General features: G+C 38.0%; 2 protein-coding genes across 3 annotated transcripts in view; one reads left to right on the forward strand and one right to left on the reverse strand.

The window, feature by feature from the left end:
- The window catches only part of slc12a4 (solute carrier family 12 member 4), a 34,687-nt gene extending 19,339 nt beyond the window's left edge, over nucleotides 1-15,348 (forward strand). For both annotated transcript variants that reach the window (XM_079593971.1, XM_079593972.1), the window contains exons 10-24: nucleotides 2,639-2,737; nucleotides 2,907-2,964; nucleotides 3,054-3,228; nucleotides 3,608-3,726; nucleotides 4,502-4,600; nucleotides 4,846-4,965; nucleotides 5,079-5,183; nucleotides 5,760-5,928; nucleotides 6,952-7,147; nucleotides 7,241-7,410; nucleotides 8,094-8,225; nucleotides 8,320-8,427; nucleotides 11,533-11,720; nucleotides 12,076-12,209; nucleotides 14,313-15,348. In XM_079593971.1, the coding sequence (XP_079450097.1) occupies nucleotides 2,639-2,737; nucleotides 2,907-2,964; nucleotides 3,054-3,228; nucleotides 3,608-3,726; nucleotides 4,502-4,600; nucleotides 4,846-4,965; nucleotides 5,079-5,183; nucleotides 5,760-5,928; nucleotides 6,952-7,147; nucleotides 7,241-7,410; nucleotides 8,094-8,225; nucleotides 8,320-8,427; nucleotides 11,533-11,720; nucleotides 12,076-12,209; nucleotides 14,313-14,404 (1,964 nt within the window). In that variant the 3' untranslated portion in view covers nucleotides 14,405-15,348. The remainder of the gene's footprint in view (nucleotides 1-2,638; nucleotides 2,738-2,906; nucleotides 2,965-3,053; nucleotides 3,229-3,607; nucleotides 3,727-4,501; nucleotides 4,601-4,845; nucleotides 4,966-5,078; nucleotides 5,184-5,759; nucleotides 5,929-6,951; nucleotides 7,148-7,240; nucleotides 7,411-8,093; nucleotides 8,226-8,319; nucleotides 8,428-11,532; nucleotides 11,721-12,075; nucleotides 12,210-14,312) is intronic.
- Nucleotides 15,349-15,613: 265 nt separating this feature from the next.
- dpep2 (dipeptidase 2) overlaps nucleotides 15,614-18,885 on the reverse strand; it is a gene marked incomplete at its 5' end in the record, with an annotated part of 32,224 nt that continues 28,952 nt past the window's right edge. Inside the window, 4 exons of the mRNA XM_079594029.1 lie at nucleotides 15,614-16,630; nucleotides 17,975-18,110; nucleotides 18,501-18,576; nucleotides 18,675-18,759. Coding sequence (XP_079450155.1) covers nucleotides 16,442-16,630; nucleotides 17,975-18,110; nucleotides 18,501-18,576; nucleotides 18,675-18,759 — 486 coding nt within the window. The 3' untranslated portion in view covers nucleotides 15,614-16,441. The remainder of the gene's footprint in view (nucleotides 16,631-17,974; nucleotides 18,111-18,500; nucleotides 18,577-18,674; nucleotides 18,760-18,885) is intronic.

Consider the following 18,885-nt stretch of genomic DNA (forward strand, 5'->3'; position numbering starts at 1 on the left):
GGCTCATGTCAGAGCACGCTCTATCTATCCAGCGACTAGTAGCTTCTTTCAGGGCGGGTGCGCACACACCCCTCGATAAGTTTCAGAGGCTTTTGGGCCTCAGGGCCGCGGCATCGTCAGTACTCCAACTGGGTCTACTGCATATGCGCCCCCTATAGCACTGGCTAAAAGGCTATGTGCCAGCCCATGCATGGCGTTCAGGACGCCTGCACATCAAAGTGAACCACGGCTGCATAAGAGCCCTGGCTCCCTGGAAAGCTCCGGACTGGTACCAGTCTGGCGTGACTATGGGTGTGGTCTTTAGAAGGAAGACAATCTTCATGGACGCCTCCAACCTTGTTTGGGGGGTGCTGCACGAGGGCAAGCCTGTCTCCGGGTTCTGGTCGAGTGCAGAGAAGAACTTCCATATCAACTGCCTCGAAATGAGAGCAGTTTGTTTAGCCCTCATAGCGTTTGAGGGCTAGCGTTTGCCAGACCTGAGGGGACACCACGTCTTAGTCCGGACGGACAACATGTTGGTGGTGTCCTACATAAATCGGCAGGGCGGCCTCAGATCAGGCAACCTGTATGTCCTGGCAAATAACCTCCTCCTTTGGGCACAAGCCAACCTGCGCGCCCTGAGAGCTGCTCACGTCCCAGGCATCCAAAATCTGGGTGCGGACATGCTGTCTCGAGACAACACTCCCCCCGGGGAATGGTCTCTCAACCCTCAGATGGTCCATCTGATCTGGAGTGTGTTCGGCAGGGCAGAGGTTGACCTCTTTGCCTCAGAGAGCAACACTCACTGCACAGCATTCTTTTCGAAGAACAGGGAAGCACTGGCCCATTCCTGGCCCAGATGGCCACTCTATGCATTCCCTCCCATCTCAATGATTTCTCAGGTCATCAAACGGATCAGGAAGAGCCTCCTAGTAGCCTCCCTCTGGAAGACCCATTTCTCTGGCATACGCCTCGGTGGGCCAGGAGTGTCCCATAGAAGCTAGAGCCCATTCCACAAGAGGCATGGCTTCTTCGTGGGCCTGGTCCAGTGGTGTACTTTTGTTTGAAGACATAATTGATAATTGAAGACATATGTGCAGTGGCCGGCTGGTCCTCGCCGTCCACATATGTTAGGTTCTACAATTTAGAGGTATACCCTACTTACAAGCTTGAGTCCTCTCAGTATAATAAGTTGGCCCCGACGGTCGTCCGGTCTTATTAGTCTAACACGATTTATTGCCCATAAGCACAAGTCTGTCCTAGGAAGTATACTGTTAAATGAGCGAGCCTGTCCTCTGGAGGCTCCAGCCCTCATTTATGTCATAATGACCCGACTCAGGTCTGGTCCCTGTTGTTTCATATCCCTGTCGGGAGCTTTTGCTAATGGCTTGTGCCTTACTGTGAACCTTGGGTCGTTGCCCTTTGGCTCCAGTTCGGGAAGGAGTCAGTTGCTAATAGTTGCTAATATTGCGTCGCAATTAGCGACGCAATACGAAGTGACCGTTCTCGAACGTGAACGTACTCAGTTACTAACGTAACCTTGGTTCCCTGAGAGTAGGGAAGGGGTATTGCGTAGCCTGCCACACTATTGCACTCTGTCAGGGGTTTCACTTCAGTCGATTTAACCTGATGCAATGGCGAAATGGTGGGGTTTTATAGCCATAAGCCATGCCCATTCTGGGGGGCTCTGACGTGCTTGGCACTAAGCTGCCTGATTGGTTCGTGCGTCTGAGCTGGCTTGCCATAGGATGTGCATCTGCTGGTGCTTGATGTACAGCTGCATTGCATTTTAAAATGTAGGCTTCAATATTCTCGAGGAAAGGAGTTTCCCCACTGCGCATTAGCTACGCAATACTCGTTCCCTACTCTCAGGGAAGCGAGGTTACGTTAGTAACAGAGTACGATATATTTTGGCATTTGTGGTTTCTGATGCAACTCTGAATTACAGATTAATGTGCTGTTATTTTTAGATTACATAGAAAACAAAAACAGGAATGATTTAATATGGTACAGATTAAATACATTGCCAATCTAGTCAATTACAGTAAAATAAGGTTTGTCTATTTGTTGGTAATTTAAAATGATTTGAAATGAAAACAATATTCATGGATCAACTTTATAGGTAGTGCAGAACCTATACTGTATTGTTCATGCCTATACAAACAATATATTCAATTATCATTATTATTATTTTCAAATCAAACCCTCATTGGGGACTGAGCCCCCCTAATATTGAAATCCTAGAATCACCCCTGACCCATGAAACAAAACAAATTACCGCTTTATGGTTATGCGTGTGATAATGTTTCGGTCTGTCAATGCCATGGAAACTGGACTGCAAGAAGTAACATTTTGCTTCTGTAAATTGCGCAGTTGATGTAAACAGCTATTTCATAGTGTCAGTGACAACCTGTCAATCCACTCTGTTACATGTTATAATGCACAATTTTTTTCTAAATTAACGTTTTAAAAGCTTAGCCGAAACTAAGTCTAATCATTATTTAATGTCCTCTAATTTATTTATTTGGCGAGACCTGTGTAATAAGCTGGATAATATATAGCCAGCTGACTCCACTTTCCTTTAAGTATCTAAGTATTATAACTTGATGGAAAATTACTTTAATTTCACTATTTTTGTCCCTCTCTATCTCTGCGACAGGCATTATGGCAGGATCGAACAGATCTGGAGATCTAAGAGACGCACAGAAGTCTATACCAATAGGGACGATTCTGGCCATTACAACTACCTCTCTTGTCTGTATCCTTTATTGCTGTTGGTACTGATATTATGTTTAAAATAACCCATCTAACCAATACTCTTATCAACTGTATGTTTGTTTAATTTTTTCAAACAAACTGTTATACAAAGTGTGAGCAGTCCTATTTTGCATTCAAAGTTACGTAGAATTCCATGACTCATTTGACAGATTTCAGCTCTGTGGTTCTGTTTGGGGCCTGTATTGAAGGTGCGGTGCTCAGAGATAAGTAAGTTATCTATCTAGAGCAAACAAATACAAACTTTTAGATGGAAACAAGCATGTTGTGTCTTATGTGTTATCACGTATGTCTTTTAGATTTGGAGATGCAGTCAGAAAAAACTTGGTGGTTGGCACACTGTCTTGGCCCTCTCCTTGGGTCATTGTGATTGGCTCATTCTTCTCCACAGTGGGTGCAGGACTTCAGTCCCTGACCGGAGCTCCCCGCCTCCTGCAAGCCATTGCTAAAGATAACATCATCCCTTTCCTTAGAGTGAGAGATCTTCTGATTTATGATCACAAAATATATAAATAACATACTATTTCATGTTGATGTTATTCATTACAATAACAAGTACACTGAATAAAATAGCAGCATTTTTTTTATGTGGTTCAAAACATATTGGAGATATACGGTGTTTTAAAATTTAAAACAGGACTGATAAAGTTGATATGAATTCCAGTGAAATGTAAATGTGCGTATTGTGAGTTTCTGGATTAGTTACTTCCTTTTTTGTGCCAAACCACAAATGCCATAAAGGCACATTTGCATGTCATATGTAAAATGTTGTTCCTAATATGTAAATATGTGATGCTAACAGCTGACTGTTACTTTGTTTGTGTTCTGTGTGTTCATGTGTTTGCACATGCAGGTCTTTGGACACGGAAAAGCTAACGGAGAGCCCACGTGGGCTCTGCTACTGACGGGACTCATAGCAGAGCTCGGCATCCTCATTGCATCACTGGATATGGTCGCTCCTATTCTCTCCATGTGAGGAAACACCACAAATATACACACACACAGATTCAATTCACAAAATAAATTATTTAAACTGCGTCTTTTTTATATTGAACATCAAATGGGTTTTTATTTATTTATTATTGTTGTCTTTTTTGATACATTTAAAGCATATTTTGAAATGTATATTGAATTATTTAGCAAATAGATCTTATTGGTAAAATGAAGGCTATATATCAAATTATAATTGCTTCTTATCAAGTTGTCACCTTTATATATATTTTATATAATACGCCACTTTAATAAACAGAAAATTATCGATCACTGATGCAAACTTCATCAAATATGAGACTAATATAAATTATGCTGTAAAGGGGCTCTACAGAAGACAATGGTGTAATTGTTCAATTATTCTGCTTGTGTAAGTTCAGTTCAATAGCTGTGTAAAGTTAATTAATAATAAAATTAGTTTAATTCAGCAACAAGCAGTTGTATGAAAGTCAATTATGTCGTTATTCAGCTCGAGTCACTTGTGTTTATTCAATTCTGTTCAATAACGATGTGTACATTTAAAACAAAGTTGAATCAAAAGAGTTGTCATCATCCAGCTCAATTCAGTTTAAGTTTTGTTCTTATCCAATAGTGTCAGTGCAGTCAAATCGATAATTTTAATGAATAGTAAGTGTCTTTTAAAGCAACGTATGGGCTCAGCACAGATGCTATGTTCTTCTCAGAAATAAAAAACTTTCCATTACATGTATTACATGTTACTAATTTTAATATGTATAAATGCTTGTTCACTTGACAGGTTTTTCCTGATGTGTTATCTTTTTGTAAACTTGGCATGTGCAGTACAAACACTTTTAAGAACGCCAAACTGGAGACCACGGTTTAGATACTACCACTGGTAAGTTTGCATTTCGATTGTGTGTGCATTCATTTATGTGATGATCATATTTGTGCATGTTCTGAGAACTTCTCTAGTGACATTTAAACTCAGCTCAAATTGTGATCACAAAACTCACTGGAACTCAGCCCTTATCTGTTATTCACTTCCTGCAATTATTTTAAAATGACCTAATAAAACAGGTCACGCTTTTGAAGTGTAGAGTAAAATCTTTTTATGTGCTCTCTGTTATCTCTCTCTTTCAGGGCTCTGTCTTTTCTGGGCATGAGTATGTGTTTAGCCCTTATGTTTATCTCCTCTTGGTACTATGCCATTGTAGCAATGGGCATTGCTGGTATGATTTACAAGTACATTGAGTATCAGGGGTAAGTGATTCCTAATTACATCCATTAACCTGACATCTGAAATTAAACTGAAATCAACAATTATCCATCTTTACTTTACAAATCTCACTCTTGTATATTTTTCTCTCTTTTAGAGCAGAGAAGGAATGGGGGGATGGGATCCGCGGCTTGTCCCTTAGTGCCGCCCGTTACTCACTTCTTCGCCTGGAAGCTGGACCTCCCCACACCAAAAACTGGAGGTTGTTAAGCTAATTTAAAATATTATCAGCTGATATAAAAAAAAAACATATTTGGAAATGACCTAGGAACACTTTCAACATTGAAAGGATGTTTAAGAAGCAGGAAGATATAGTTTGAATAATATACTCCTGCATATTTCAAACAGTGTTTGTACTGTAACACTGCAGTTCAAAAGTTTGGGGTTGGTCATATTTTTTTATGTTTTTGAAAGAAGTTTCTTGTGTTCACCAAGGCTATTACCAAAAATTTTAATTATTCCTGTGATTGCAAAGCTGAATTGTCAGCAGCCATACCTCCAGTCTTCAGTCTAATATACTGATTTGGTGTTCAAGGAGAAAAAAAAAATTCTTATTTATTTTGAAAAAGGTTGTGCTGCTTAATACTTTTGTGAAAACCATGATACACTTTTTCAACATTCTTTGATGAATAGAATGTTCAAAATAAAAACAGCCTTTATTTTAATTAGAAATATGTTATAACAATATAAACATCATCACAGTCACTTTTTGTAATGTATTGCTTTTTTATATAAATAATTACACTACAATCACATTAAAATAAAATTATTTTAATAGGCCACAGCTGCTGGTTCTGCTGAAGTTGGATGAGGATCTACATGTAAAGTATCCCAGAATGCTTACCTTTGCTTCACAGCTGAAGGCAGGAAAAGGCCTAACCATTGTAGGTTCTGTGATACAGGGAAACTTCCTGGAATGCTATGGGGAAACACAAGCATCAGAACAGGTGAGGAAGTTTCCTGATATACATACACTTTTATCATCACATTGTGCACTCTGCTCTTAAATCACAGATCCAAATACAGTAGTGGTCAAAAGTGATGTCCAGCTTAGGAAAATTGACATTTTGTTCTTCCCTAATATTTTAAATATTTTTAAAAATATGAAATAATTTCCTCATATTTTGAATCTTTACTTTAATCAAACTTGTAGAGTCATTTAAACAATTATCCCTTCCAACCAATTATCATTTTTGGCCACTACTGCACAATGATCTTCATCCAGATAAATGAACTGTGGTGGATATATAATTTATAACTTTGCAGCCATATTCAATAATTGTAGTTGGCAAGAAATTTGGTCTTGTGTCTTTTCAAGAAATAATAAGAGGCAACATTTATATATTACAGTTTTTCTCGATTGCTTAAACACATTTCTTGAAACTATGCCTCGTATTCTCAAAACAGTAAACACAAATCCATAACATCTTACCCAATTCCCCAAACATCCTATTTTCAGCTCAAAATGAAGCTCTACACTCAAAACCATTCACTCTTGCTGAAAAAAACAGACTTTGCCCTCAGACATGACACACAAAGCCCTCACAAACACACACGCTACAACATAGTCTTACACACTGGTGCAATAAATTCAAAACAACATTTCCAAAACCGGTAAGTTATGTTGCTTGTGTTATGCTGAAGCTGTGCTGACTTGAGTGAACAATATTGAATGCTAGTGCTTTCTAAATGACAACATGGTGTAGGCAATGAGAAATTAATGGATTTGTGTTTAGAGTTTTGCATTGACAGTTCAACAAATCTGACTTATGCGTCAAAACAGGGGAATAGTGTTTATAGTTTAGGGAAATGGGTGTGCTTTTTTATAAATGGCGTTAAGGTTTTGAAATTTTTGTTTAAAAGCCTGGTTATAGTGTTTAAGCAATCAAGAAAAACTGTAAAGTAGAAGCAATGGATATTGATTTTATAGTAGGTTTCCATGGTTGTGCTGTGTTTGTACCCTTCACCAGGCAATAAAGAACATGATGGAGATTGAGCGGGTGAAGGGCTTCTGTCAGGTGGTGGTAGCCTCCAAAGTGAGAGAGGGGATCGCACATTTGATCCAGTCCTGCGGTCTGGGAGGCATGAAGCACAACACAGTTGTTATGGGTTGGCCATATGGCTGGAGACAAAGTGAAGACCCACGGGCTTGGAAATCCTTTATTAGTAAGAACAAGACTTATATGAATGATGTGCACTTATAATTGTCTGCTGTTAATAAATGTTAATCTACTCCCTTTCATATTCTCTCACCTGTAGATACAGTCCGCTGTACTACAGCTGCCCACCTGGCTCTGATGGTCCCAAAAAATGTGTCATTCTATCCCAGCAACCATGAGCGCTTTACTGATGGATATATTGACGTCTGGTGGATTGTCCATGATGGTGGAATGCTCATGCTCCTGCCTTTCCTTCTCAAACAACATAAGGTGAACAATTAGCAATTTAAAATAAGCCATTAACATTCAAATGTAACATAACATTGCTCTCAGTTTGTATTTTAAAAAAAATGCTGTTGATAAGAGTAATAGTTAGATTGTTTTAAGCATTATATCTGTACCCACATTAAAAATAAAACAAAGAAAATATCTCAACCAGAGTCCCGTGATCTGGTACTCACAAATAAAAGGGTGCTCCAGAGGGGAACAACATATAAAAGAATGCTAGGTGCATAATGTTGTAGAACAAGGAAATCCACGCCCAGGCACTCACATAGTTAGAAAGTTAAAATGCCTTTATTGTAGGATATGGCTACATCTAAAAAAACACTAACAGTTTCAGCCCAAACAGGCCTTCATTAGGGTTTTCTTGTTATATAACAGGATCCACCTACCATTTTTGATATAAAAAATAGGCTACTAAATTATCCCCTCCTAATGAACCTGCAATGTATTATGCTTTCTGTAATTATAGATAGATTTTGGAATCTGAAGTTCATATTCAACCATGTATGTTGTACAAGCTCTTGAAAGTGCATAACTGTATAATTGTTTATGCAATAATGCAGTTATCCCCCTTTGTATTATGGTTGGACAATTATTTTTGGAGTGTTTAGAAGTACTTTGTGGTTTTGCTATGTTTATATATATTTGGTTTTCTTCTTGTACTTCAGGTCTGGCGTAAATGTCAGATGCGAATCTTCACTGTGGCTCAAATGGACGATAACAGTATTCAGATGAAGAAGGACTTGGCAACCTTCCTGTACCAGCTGAGATTAGAAGCAGAGGTGGAAGTGGTTGAGATGGTATACAGAACACTTTCTTCACTATTAATACATCCCACACATCACAAACATTTATGCATTATAATTTCATGCTGTCAAATGTTCTTATTTGCAGCACGACAGCGACATCTCTGCATATACGTATGAACGGACACTGATGATGGAACAGAGGTCACAGATGCTAAAACAAATGAGGCTCTCCTGTGCAGAGAGAGACCGAGAGGTACTGCAACCTTCACATTCATTATGTCTGCTCTGTACTAACTCTGTCTTTTACCAACAGAAGAATAATACAGAAGTCATTAAAGTATATTATGAAATGACAAACGCTATTATCCCAAATCTAGAAAATTTGGGACATTTTGGAAAATGCAATAAAATCAAGAATCTGTGATTTGTTCATTCTTTTGTAAATATAAATACATTTTGTCGGCTGCAACACACTCCAAACAATTTGTGAGATGCAAAAAAATAATACAAATATTGTGGTGAAAAAAAAAAAAAAAGCTTATAGAATTTCCAAGTTAAACTTTTGAAACAGTCCACAGTAAGAAGGTGAATTGGTAATATGTGAGGTTATCATGTTTGGGTGTAAAAGAGCTTCTCAGTCTTTGCCAGCAAAGATGGGTCATCATGGCTCATTACTTTATGCCAAATATCATGAGAGAATTGACAAACAATTCAAAAATCACATTTCTAAATGCAAGGTTGCAACGAATTTAGGTCTTTCACCTTCTACCATACATATATTGTGAAAAGATTAAAGGAATCCAGAGAAATCTCATTCTGTGTAGGGCAAGGCAGGATACCTCTTTTGAATGTGTATGACCTTTGAGCCCTCAGATTAGCCTGGCAAGCCAGACCCACATCAAGATGTTAGGTCTGGGAACTCACCATTGGGATGGCTCAATCCGAGGGGCGGTATAAACAGTTGTCTTTCAAATTCCCTCTGCACCCAATAGGATAGCCTAACAACCAACCAGCGGACCAACCAACCAACCAGCGGAGATAGTTGATATATTAAACTTTTGCCATATCCGGTCAGCAAAACTCCGAACACATCTTCCTTTTTTAAGAATGACTTAAGTGCCGTTCTTTGTTCTTTTCTCAAATAAAAGCTTAAATCCAAGTCCTCGAAAGTCGCGGCCAAAGCCGATTCAAAAGACAGCTGTTCGCCAGCAGCGACAGCCATTCTTTGTTTTCAAGCAGGGAACAGTTGCAACTCGGTCGTCATTATGTTAAGCCCGCCCACCGACTCTATACACGATGTGATTGGCCTGACTAGAGTTTGTTTTTTAACAAACAGCTCGTCTGAAGTATAAAATCATTGGTTACCCGTAAGCCAATCACATAACGTTTGGTTATGCGCCAGCTCAGCAGCATCGAACTGCCACTGTAAACACATTATAAATAATGCTAAAACGAAGCCATCGAGACAAATACCGGAGTGAACATGGCTGTCAACGACTTTTGTAGATTATGTGATGTAAATCTACGCATCCACGGCACAATCGGGGCCTCTAAACTATTATTTGACAGTAAAGAGAAACATGAAAATATTTGCAGCCAACTGTCAAAGTTAGGATTAGTTATATCAAACACAGCTCTTTGTTCATTTCGAGTCTGTCCGAAATGCTGCAACTTAATTGCAAGATTACAGCATGACATGGCAATATTTACGAACTTGAAAAAAAAGGAGACACTGACCTGTCAAAAGGGTGCCAGTTCGAGCTCGACAGATAAAAGAGACCTAGATATCACATATCGACATCACCTCCATTCAAAATGTTTACCAAACACTCTTCTTGTTCGTCCTTCAGTTTGGAAATGCCGGGAATATTCTCCATAACAGAGCGAATTGCATCCCTTGTCTCCATATCCGCGGTTGTTTTCGATTTCCCCAATCTCAAACTCGGTGCTTAGCGTCTACGTCACGGCTCTCAGCCCGCCCTCTGTACGTTGATTGGCCGGCTGTTTTCAGGCCAGAGGAAAACTGAGATACATGTCGATGTCTCAGACTAAGTACAGAAGCGAAATGAAATTGAGCGGAAGTACGAAGTCTGACGTAGTCAGGCTATGCTAGACTACCCTGGCTGCAAAATAAATTTTGCTGCCGCTAGGGTCCGTCTAGATTTCTAGGCTACCCTCAGATGGCATTGCATGAGAAACCGTCATGCTACTGTGTTTAACAAAGCGACATGGGCTCGGGAGTACTTTGGAAAACTAATTTCCCTTAACACAGTCTGCTGCTGCATTAAGGAATGCCACTTGAATCTCTATATCTATTTTATGCGAGGAGAAAGCTATACATCTGTTCTATGCCGAGATGGCACTAAGTTCTCTGGGCCCAAACTCATCTCAGACAGTGGAAATCTGTATTGTGGTCAGATGAGTCCACATTTCAGCTTGTTTTTGGGAAAAACAGACATCAAGTTCTCAGTCCCAAAGACTTAAAGGGACCATACAGACTTTCATCAGTGACAGGAACAAAAAGCAAACATCTGCCATGGTATGGGTGTGCATTAGTACAAACGGGTGACTTGCATGTGTGTGAAGGTACCACTGACCTGAAGGCATATATTAGGATTGTACAGAGACAATATCAGGCCTCATTCTGCAGAATCTGCACATGCTAAAACAGAGTGGTTTCTAGACACACTTCACCGTAGTAGGGATGAGCTTGACTGCCTGCAGTCTAGATCTGTCTCTTATTGAAAATGTGTGGCCCATCACGAAAAGGAGAACGATGACCACAGACTGTTTACCAGTCTTTTATCAGGCGAGATTGCTAGAGAATTCCTCTAGCAAAACTTAGACAATTAGTATACTCAATTCCCATTAAAAACATTTAAAAAGTGTAATTAAAAGGAAAGGTGATGTGACACAGTGGTAAACATGCTTCTGTCATTATTGTGACACTATTTTTAAGATCCATATTGTTTTGTGGACACAATTCATATTTAATACAGTATAAAATTACTAATTTGTGGACATAAGGCATATTGTGACATGTTGGGTATATTTTGTTTTCTGTTATCCACAAAATTAAAAGTACATTCACCATTATGTCCATGGAAATCAGTTAGTAATTTAGAATTTTGTTCACCAAATTTGATGACTACATTTCGGCTGAAAAATCAACAACAATTGGCTGTAAAAAAAGTGTAACCAAATTTCATGAAATGCAGCATTTCGTGTCAAAAAATTAGGCAGGTCATACTTAGTGACCCATACTAGTACTGACACATTTAATGTCTTGTTGTCTGTAAAAGCCAAATATATGCAGTAGCAGCTCTTTAAAATGTGGTCTCATTACTCTTCAATGTAGGCCCAACTAGTGAAGGATAGACACTCGCTGATCAGAATGGGCAGTTTATACTCCGATGAAGAAGAGGAAACCATTGAAGTATTACCAGAGAAAAACCAGATGACTTGGACTAGTGAAAAAATAGAAGCAGAAAGACGAAACCGAAGCAATGCACCAGAAAACTTCAGAGAACTAATCAGCATTAAACCGTAAGTAGGCAAGCAGGAACAAAAACTGGAATGCACCACTGCACAGTATCTGAAATAAGTTGATAAGTTTTACTTTGAACAGTAGACCTATTTTTTTTTATTTTTTATTAAGTATAAAGAGGATCACTGAAACATGTTCCTTGTTGTTCTTCCTTTTTTACATAAGTAAACTATGCAGGTGTGCATGCTTGCTTACTTTCAATGTAGCACTGCCTATTTTCCCCAAAAGCAAATTAGAGCCATGATAGTAGTACTTATTTTATTTTGCACATTTGCAAAAGATATTGATCTACCTTAGTTTAAATCAAAACTTTGTGTGTGTGTGTTTGTTTGTTTGTTTGTTTGTTTGTTACAGTGACCAATCAAATGTTCGGCGGATGCACACAGCTGTGAAGCTGAATGAGGTTATTGTTAATAAATCCCACGATGCTAGACTCGTGCTGCTGAACATGCCAGGACCTCCACGCAACACAGAGGGAGATGAAAACTGTATCCTTCACAGATAATTCTATGCTCTTAAGTACTATATTACAGTGTTTTTATATATATAATCACTTAGACACATTTCTTAATACTTGGGTCACTTTTTTTTTTAAACGCACAAAGTTATCTTTCAAAGTGGAACTCAACGCTGCTTCTTTGAGTTGAAACTATGGGAACACTTCGCATGATCCGGTCTCTGAAGCACTTGTGAATATATGCCAATTTTAATTGGTTACTGCAGTCAGATGACGTCACAGATCAGCTACAAAAGGCCGCCTAAAAGAAAACATCAGCTTCTTTGACTTCAGGTTGCGGTGTGTATTGCGGTGTCTATAGAGTTAGAGTTGATCGGGTCACGTGCCGCTTGAACTGAGGCGCTACAGAGATCTGTCATGTTGCATTTACAAGCGCCAAAACGGTATTATTGTTTGAATTGCGTAATAAAATTGACAGAATCTGAGAGCTGATAATTTATTTTAAATCAAAGTAACCTGCTCTGTCTTGTCTGTCGTTGTCAGTGTCCTCTTTGCTCCGCGATTTTTTTCTGCGTGAGAAAATGGATGTGTGGCGTGAGAGTGTGTGAAAAGGGCCAATTGTGTGAGTCTCACACTCAATGCGTGAGAGTTGGCAGCCCAACTGGCAGATTTATGAGATGTGTAACACTGTGTGTGGTTTATCACACCAGAAGATCAAGATACACATGATTTGTGTGTCATCTGTTTAAAAGTGGAGAGGCTATACTCAATGTGATACCATGGTGGTGTAGAGCGATAGAGCAGCAGTTGAAAGAGTACAGATCTTTCATGAGGACTCTTCCATCCCTTAGCACGGGATGCTAAACGTTTTTTTCCAGTGACTTCTGGTAAAGATAAGCTGACAACAGGGGAAATACCTTGTGGCGGCTTGGAGAGACAGCTGACAAGAGGGAATAGCCCCCGATGTGACAGACTAGGGCTATCTAACAAAAGAGAATACCCCTAGAGTATGCAAGAGTGGGGGTACAATAAGACTAATTGGCTGACAATAAGGTAATTGATTCTGGACTGGAAATAACTATGAATATTAGCAGCACGGTACAAGATAATATGGCGGAGACAGGTACAGCAACTACAGAGATGGGCCATAAATTGCAGGTATGCAATAATAACCGTTTCTGGGAAACAGTTAATATTGACTTGATCAGGATCTTAGAGCAAGTGCAGGGGCCAGTGGAAAGAAAAATGAAGGTAACGGTGTAGAGCGCTTTGGTGTGAAAGTAAAGAAAGGTGCAAAGAACATTCAAAATGCACCAGTTTCCATGAGGCAACAGGAGATCAAGTGCCTCATTCAGGAAAGGAGACAGTTCAGGAGCAGAATGGGAGCTGGAGCACCAAAGTGTACCCTGTGAAAGTGGGATTTGATTTAGAGGCTTTGTGGCGGCGTCAACTACCAGACTCCTCAGGGACATGAAAATTAGAGGCCGGAGTTTACGCCTTGTCATCAAAGCCTTGTCAGAGGTGGCAGAAAGAAGTAGCCAGTGGCCATGGATGAAGAAAAAAAAGCAAGATCCTAGCTGGGCCCCGAAAATAATTTAGTGGCATGGAAGGAAACAGAGGGGGGTGATTCGGAGATGCCAGAACTCTCCATTGAGCCCTCTGAAGGCGTCAAGGGCTTATCAATGAAACGTTGAAGAAGGAGGGTGCCCACTTGAGAACTCCTGTGTCATCCTTTCCTCACTAACTGGTCTCCGTGTAGCTGCTTCAACCACCAACAGCAGTTATCAGGTACATGCTAGCACAAAGGATAGCAACATCTTATCCGGTGTATGTTAAACTTGTGCCAAAGCAATGATAAATGATCCAGTTTAGCCCACATACACAGTTGTTGTGCTCACTGTGTGAAGAGTTTTGAAAAAGTGACCTACATATTGAGAAATGTGTTGTAGTGATTGTTAAAAAACACTGTAAAGCTTTCTATTTATTTCATTTTACCAGGGAAATTCTTCAATAGGCTATTGCTTTTGTGCTTAGTTTTGGCAGAATATGGATAAATCGGCCATAAAATAATTCCTCATTTGGGCAAAACTGGGCAAATACTTCTCAGGCTGTTTCTTTAACTCGTAGGTTTCAGATATGGAATTTCTTGAGGTGTTGACTGAGGGTCTAGAAAGAGTGTTGCTTGTGAGAGGTGGAGGTCGTGAGGTCATCACCATCTATTCATGAAAGGCCAAAGATCAATTCATAGACCACTGTTACTGCGTGTTACTGTAAACTATATTTAGTGCAAGTCAAAAAATTGGTGTATGCATACTGAACATCTTATGCCAGCCTAAATATATAATCAATGATAAACTAAAATGGCACTATTCAATACATTAATTTCACTTTAAATATTTCAATAGCATGTTAGAACTGTTTCAGATGTGTACCTTTTCAAATGAACTAATTCCAAATCATGCCATAACATTTGGAATCACATTGGAATGTAGGCCATGTTTGCTACACAAAATAACAGACGATTCCCGCAACAACAATGCTTACGTAATACATTAAATAGACAATACCTTTAAAACATTTGAGCTTTTTCCATCACTACACTACATACTGTATATCTGGTGTAGCAACATGCACTTTCAAGGTAGCTAACAATCAATTAGAGAAAATTGTGGTTTGGGCCAGAACCAAGAAAAAAAAAAAGAAGAAAAAAAAACATATCCTTTTAATATATAAAATTACATGCATAACATTTTGTTAATATATAGGACGAAAAACACGCAATTATCATGACTTTTACTGGCCATGTAACAGATCTAGTGCTTCCTAGTACATTCAAGACTCCCATTCTATTGCTGAACTTAAACTATAGCAAGTGCTGACCTTAAATTTCTATTTGAGTGCTTCTATTTTTTATTTATTTTGTCTTTATTATTTATTTGTAGAGACTCCCCATTGTATTGGATGTATTCGCTTTAGAAAATAACCAAAGGAGCTGGAATGGGATAAATATTGGATATAGCTCTGTAGATTTTGTAATTTATAACTGCATTTTATCACTTATTTTTAAGAGATTGTAAATGAACAGTTTTGTTATTTTCAATGTACTGAATTTTAGTACGCAACTCGCATTGAGAAGGAGACATTTTGGATACTGATACAAAGTCTTTATTTTTGTTAGGGCATGATAACTGTACAGACAATATACATTTGTTATACAAATAGAAGAAAACATGGAAGACTTGACTAACAACATTTATATCTGAAATATAAAGGCAATGATATTTTACCGGTTGTATAGTGTTACATCTGTATAGTGTTCCATGTTGAAGTGAAAGATTAAACACTTCAATGAAACATGCAGTTGACTTGTGTATAGTATTAAGATAAATATATTTTAAATACTATAAAAATATGAAAGTTACAATAAAGTGCACTATGAATTGCAGAATATGCTATTTTGTATTGTAAAATATAATTTTTGCCTGGGAGAAAATAAGACAACCTTGAACTGCAAACCTCATGGTTTAACTAAAAGGAGGTAGCTAAAAACAGGTGATATTGCATCGTAAAGGTGAGGAGTATTTTTTTTCCTCATTTAATAATTTACATTTAATATAGTATTATCGTAAAATATAATAAAGTATTATGTATCATATGAAGATAAATATAAGCATACACTATGGGCTCTCTGGTGCTTCCAAAAGATTAATTTCTAAGTTTGAGCAGTTCAAAATGTCAACTTGCTCAGTGGTGTGCGTTTACTTGTTGGTCCAAGGTAAGAAGTAAAACGAGTGTTTGAGAAATGTGTTCGGAAACAAATAATAACAATAATTATTGTAATATTAATAATAATAAACTTTTAACGCTGCTACTGCCACAAAAAAGAAACAGAACGAAAGAAATAGATGTCTCTTACTGATATGCTATGGGTCTACAAATAATGCAACAATGCAGATTGTTTGTTACTTAATTTTGTTATCTCATGAGCTGAACACAAAACTCTATTTTTCATTAATTTACTGAAATGTCATCTGTGCACTATAATGGTTTATTAATATGCATAGCTAATGTATGGTCTTCTTCATATACTGTTACCAAACATAAGTTTCCAAAACTGCAAAGTGTCAGTTGCAGTCAGAAAATGTACTCCAACTTCTTGTCGTAAGATTTAAATCAAGTGTTGGCAAGGCAATCTTAAGGCATTGTGTCGTAGAACATTTGATTTGTATACTGTCTCTGGAAGATGCATTGTCTTAATGTAGATTACAGTAACTGGATCAAAAGTATGATAAACCAGGCGATAGCTCTTACAGGCACCAATGAAGTTTTTCCATTTCGATAGCTACTGTCGTACCTGACTGGATTAGTCAGTATCACACGACAGCTGTTGTTTGCTTCCAAAAATGGGATTTCAACTTCGCTGGGTAAAGTGTATTGCATTTCATCACGTACCTGAACATATGGAGAGAGAGAGAGATATATATAACATTTTCATATATATTTCTTTTATTTTTTATATATACACCGGTATGTGTGCTGTGTGCTATGAACACACTTTTTTTATATACTTGAAACTATAAAAAAATGTCTCTTATTTCGGTACATACATGCTTAAAGTGGATTAAAAGAATGTTGATTTATTTTTTTAAAAGGTGTTTTGAAATATCCAAATATATAAAAAGATGTAAATCTACAACAAAGCAAAATTAAGTCACGAGAAGACAGGGTTTTCTGTAGCTTGTGGAAGTGATGCGTACAGAACTGAAATAGTGGTCAAGAACCCATACGGTTGGGGGGCATCTAAGATTATCTCGTCCCGGGCCCAGGCAAGACTGTCAGCTGGCCTGGTTGCAGTACAAACTAAGTGCAGCTAGATTACATCTCTTGTGCAGTGACATTTGCAGGAAGCTTATCACACCTTATCTAGATGAGCATGGTAAGGTGTGATATGTATATTATTTCCGTCATGGTATATAGTCTGTTTGGTTTTGGAGCGGTTCACTGATAACCAGGGATAGGGGGTAATAGGAGAAACAGATTTGAGATGTAATGCTTTTTTGAAGAGGGAGTTGTAATAACAACTGTAATTTCACAGAAGGGGTCAGGTGATGGTGGACGAAGAGAAAATGTATATATATTATTTTTTTTGTACGTGGCTGTAATGAGTGTATGAGTAATGTTGCCCAGTGCAAAAAAAAAATAAGTCAAGAAGAGAAGACCTTTAAAGAGTTAAAAGCTTTGCTATATTCACAGAAAACCAAAAGGATATTCACAAGTGCTGACTGTGACCAAAGATAAAATAATCAGTAAAGGCCTGTTACATCAGAGAACAGTCTACAACAAACATGGACATTAAGTATATTTTTTAAGTACATAATACTACGCTCTTAAAAATAAAGTTTCTTTACTACCATTGATGGTTCCATGAACAACCTTTTACATTCATGGAAAACTTTCCATTTCACAGGTTCTTTATAGTGGAAAAGGATTCTTCAGATAATTAGAATGTTCTTTAAATCTTTTTTTTTTTTTTAAAGAACTGTTCACTAAAAGGTTCTTAAGGGGACCAAAAACTCTATGGAATCACACACAAAAAAACTCAACAAGCCCTTTTGGAAGTGGAACCTTTATTTTTAAGAGTGTATGTTATGTTCACTAATGTTTATCGCAAGGGTGAATCGTTTACTATGTGTGCGCTACAGTATATATTTGTACTAACCCTAAAGATGCCATGATTGATAGCTATTTTTACTGACCTAATTCAAATGAACTGAACACAATAAATTATTTCCTGACCTTCTCAACCTTTTGGAACACTCTAAGGAAGTTCAGTCTTAGCACTCCTGCCAGCTCTTCCTCACTCCAGTTCCTTGATATCAGCTCCTCAATTAGTGCTGGATATTTGGAGACATCCTCAAGCCCTTCAGGGAATCTGTGAAAACACAGCAGGCACACTTTAACACAAACAAACATTTAGTTAAGGGGCACAAGCCACGTGGAATCTGTATGCTTTTATTTGTGATTCTTAGGGATATGTGTGGAAATCTTTGGAATGAATTTAAATATTGTAAAATGTGTTTAATGGTGCTGAGAGTACTATACTTATTGGTATGAAAACATTATTGAATCAGTCTAATATCTATAAATGGGCATGCAAGGGGTGTAGCATATGTAAAACAGTTGTGTTTAAATTCGGCAGAAATCTATGATGTTTTCTGCAGAATACTGCAAGCATGGAATCCGTAGAGGCACGTTAGCAAATAAGTGTGCATTTCATGCATGAGATTTCTGTAACGTAAATATAGATGAAATGTTTACTTACCCTTGTGCTCCATCAAAGTCTGCTCCAATCCCAATGCTTTCAGTGCCAATCACAAGTTTTATATGATCAAAATGATCTAAAAAAAAACAAAAAAACAAAAAACATGTTTCTAATGAAAAAAAAAGTTAAAAAAAATTATAAAAAAATAATAATAAATTGTGTCTGTTGTCTTACCAGCCACAACAGACACGGTTGGGATATTTGAACATGCAACAAAACTTCTGTAGAAATTCACCATGATAAGCCCGCCATTCTCTTTCTAGAAAGAAAGCAAAGTTTGTCCTTTTCATAATATCAAACATGTTATGCAGGTAAAAGTAGAAAAGAGTGTACAATTTACACTATTGTCTTTGTTAGTGAGACAAATCTGCATTTTAGAGATTTG

This window comes from Phoxinus phoxinus, assembly GCF_949152265.1.
Source record: "Phoxinus phoxinus genome assembly, chromosome: 2".
Classification (NCBI taxonomy): domain Eukaryota; kingdom Metazoa; phylum Chordata; class Actinopteri; order Cypriniformes; family Leuciscidae; genus Phoxinus; species Phoxinus phoxinus.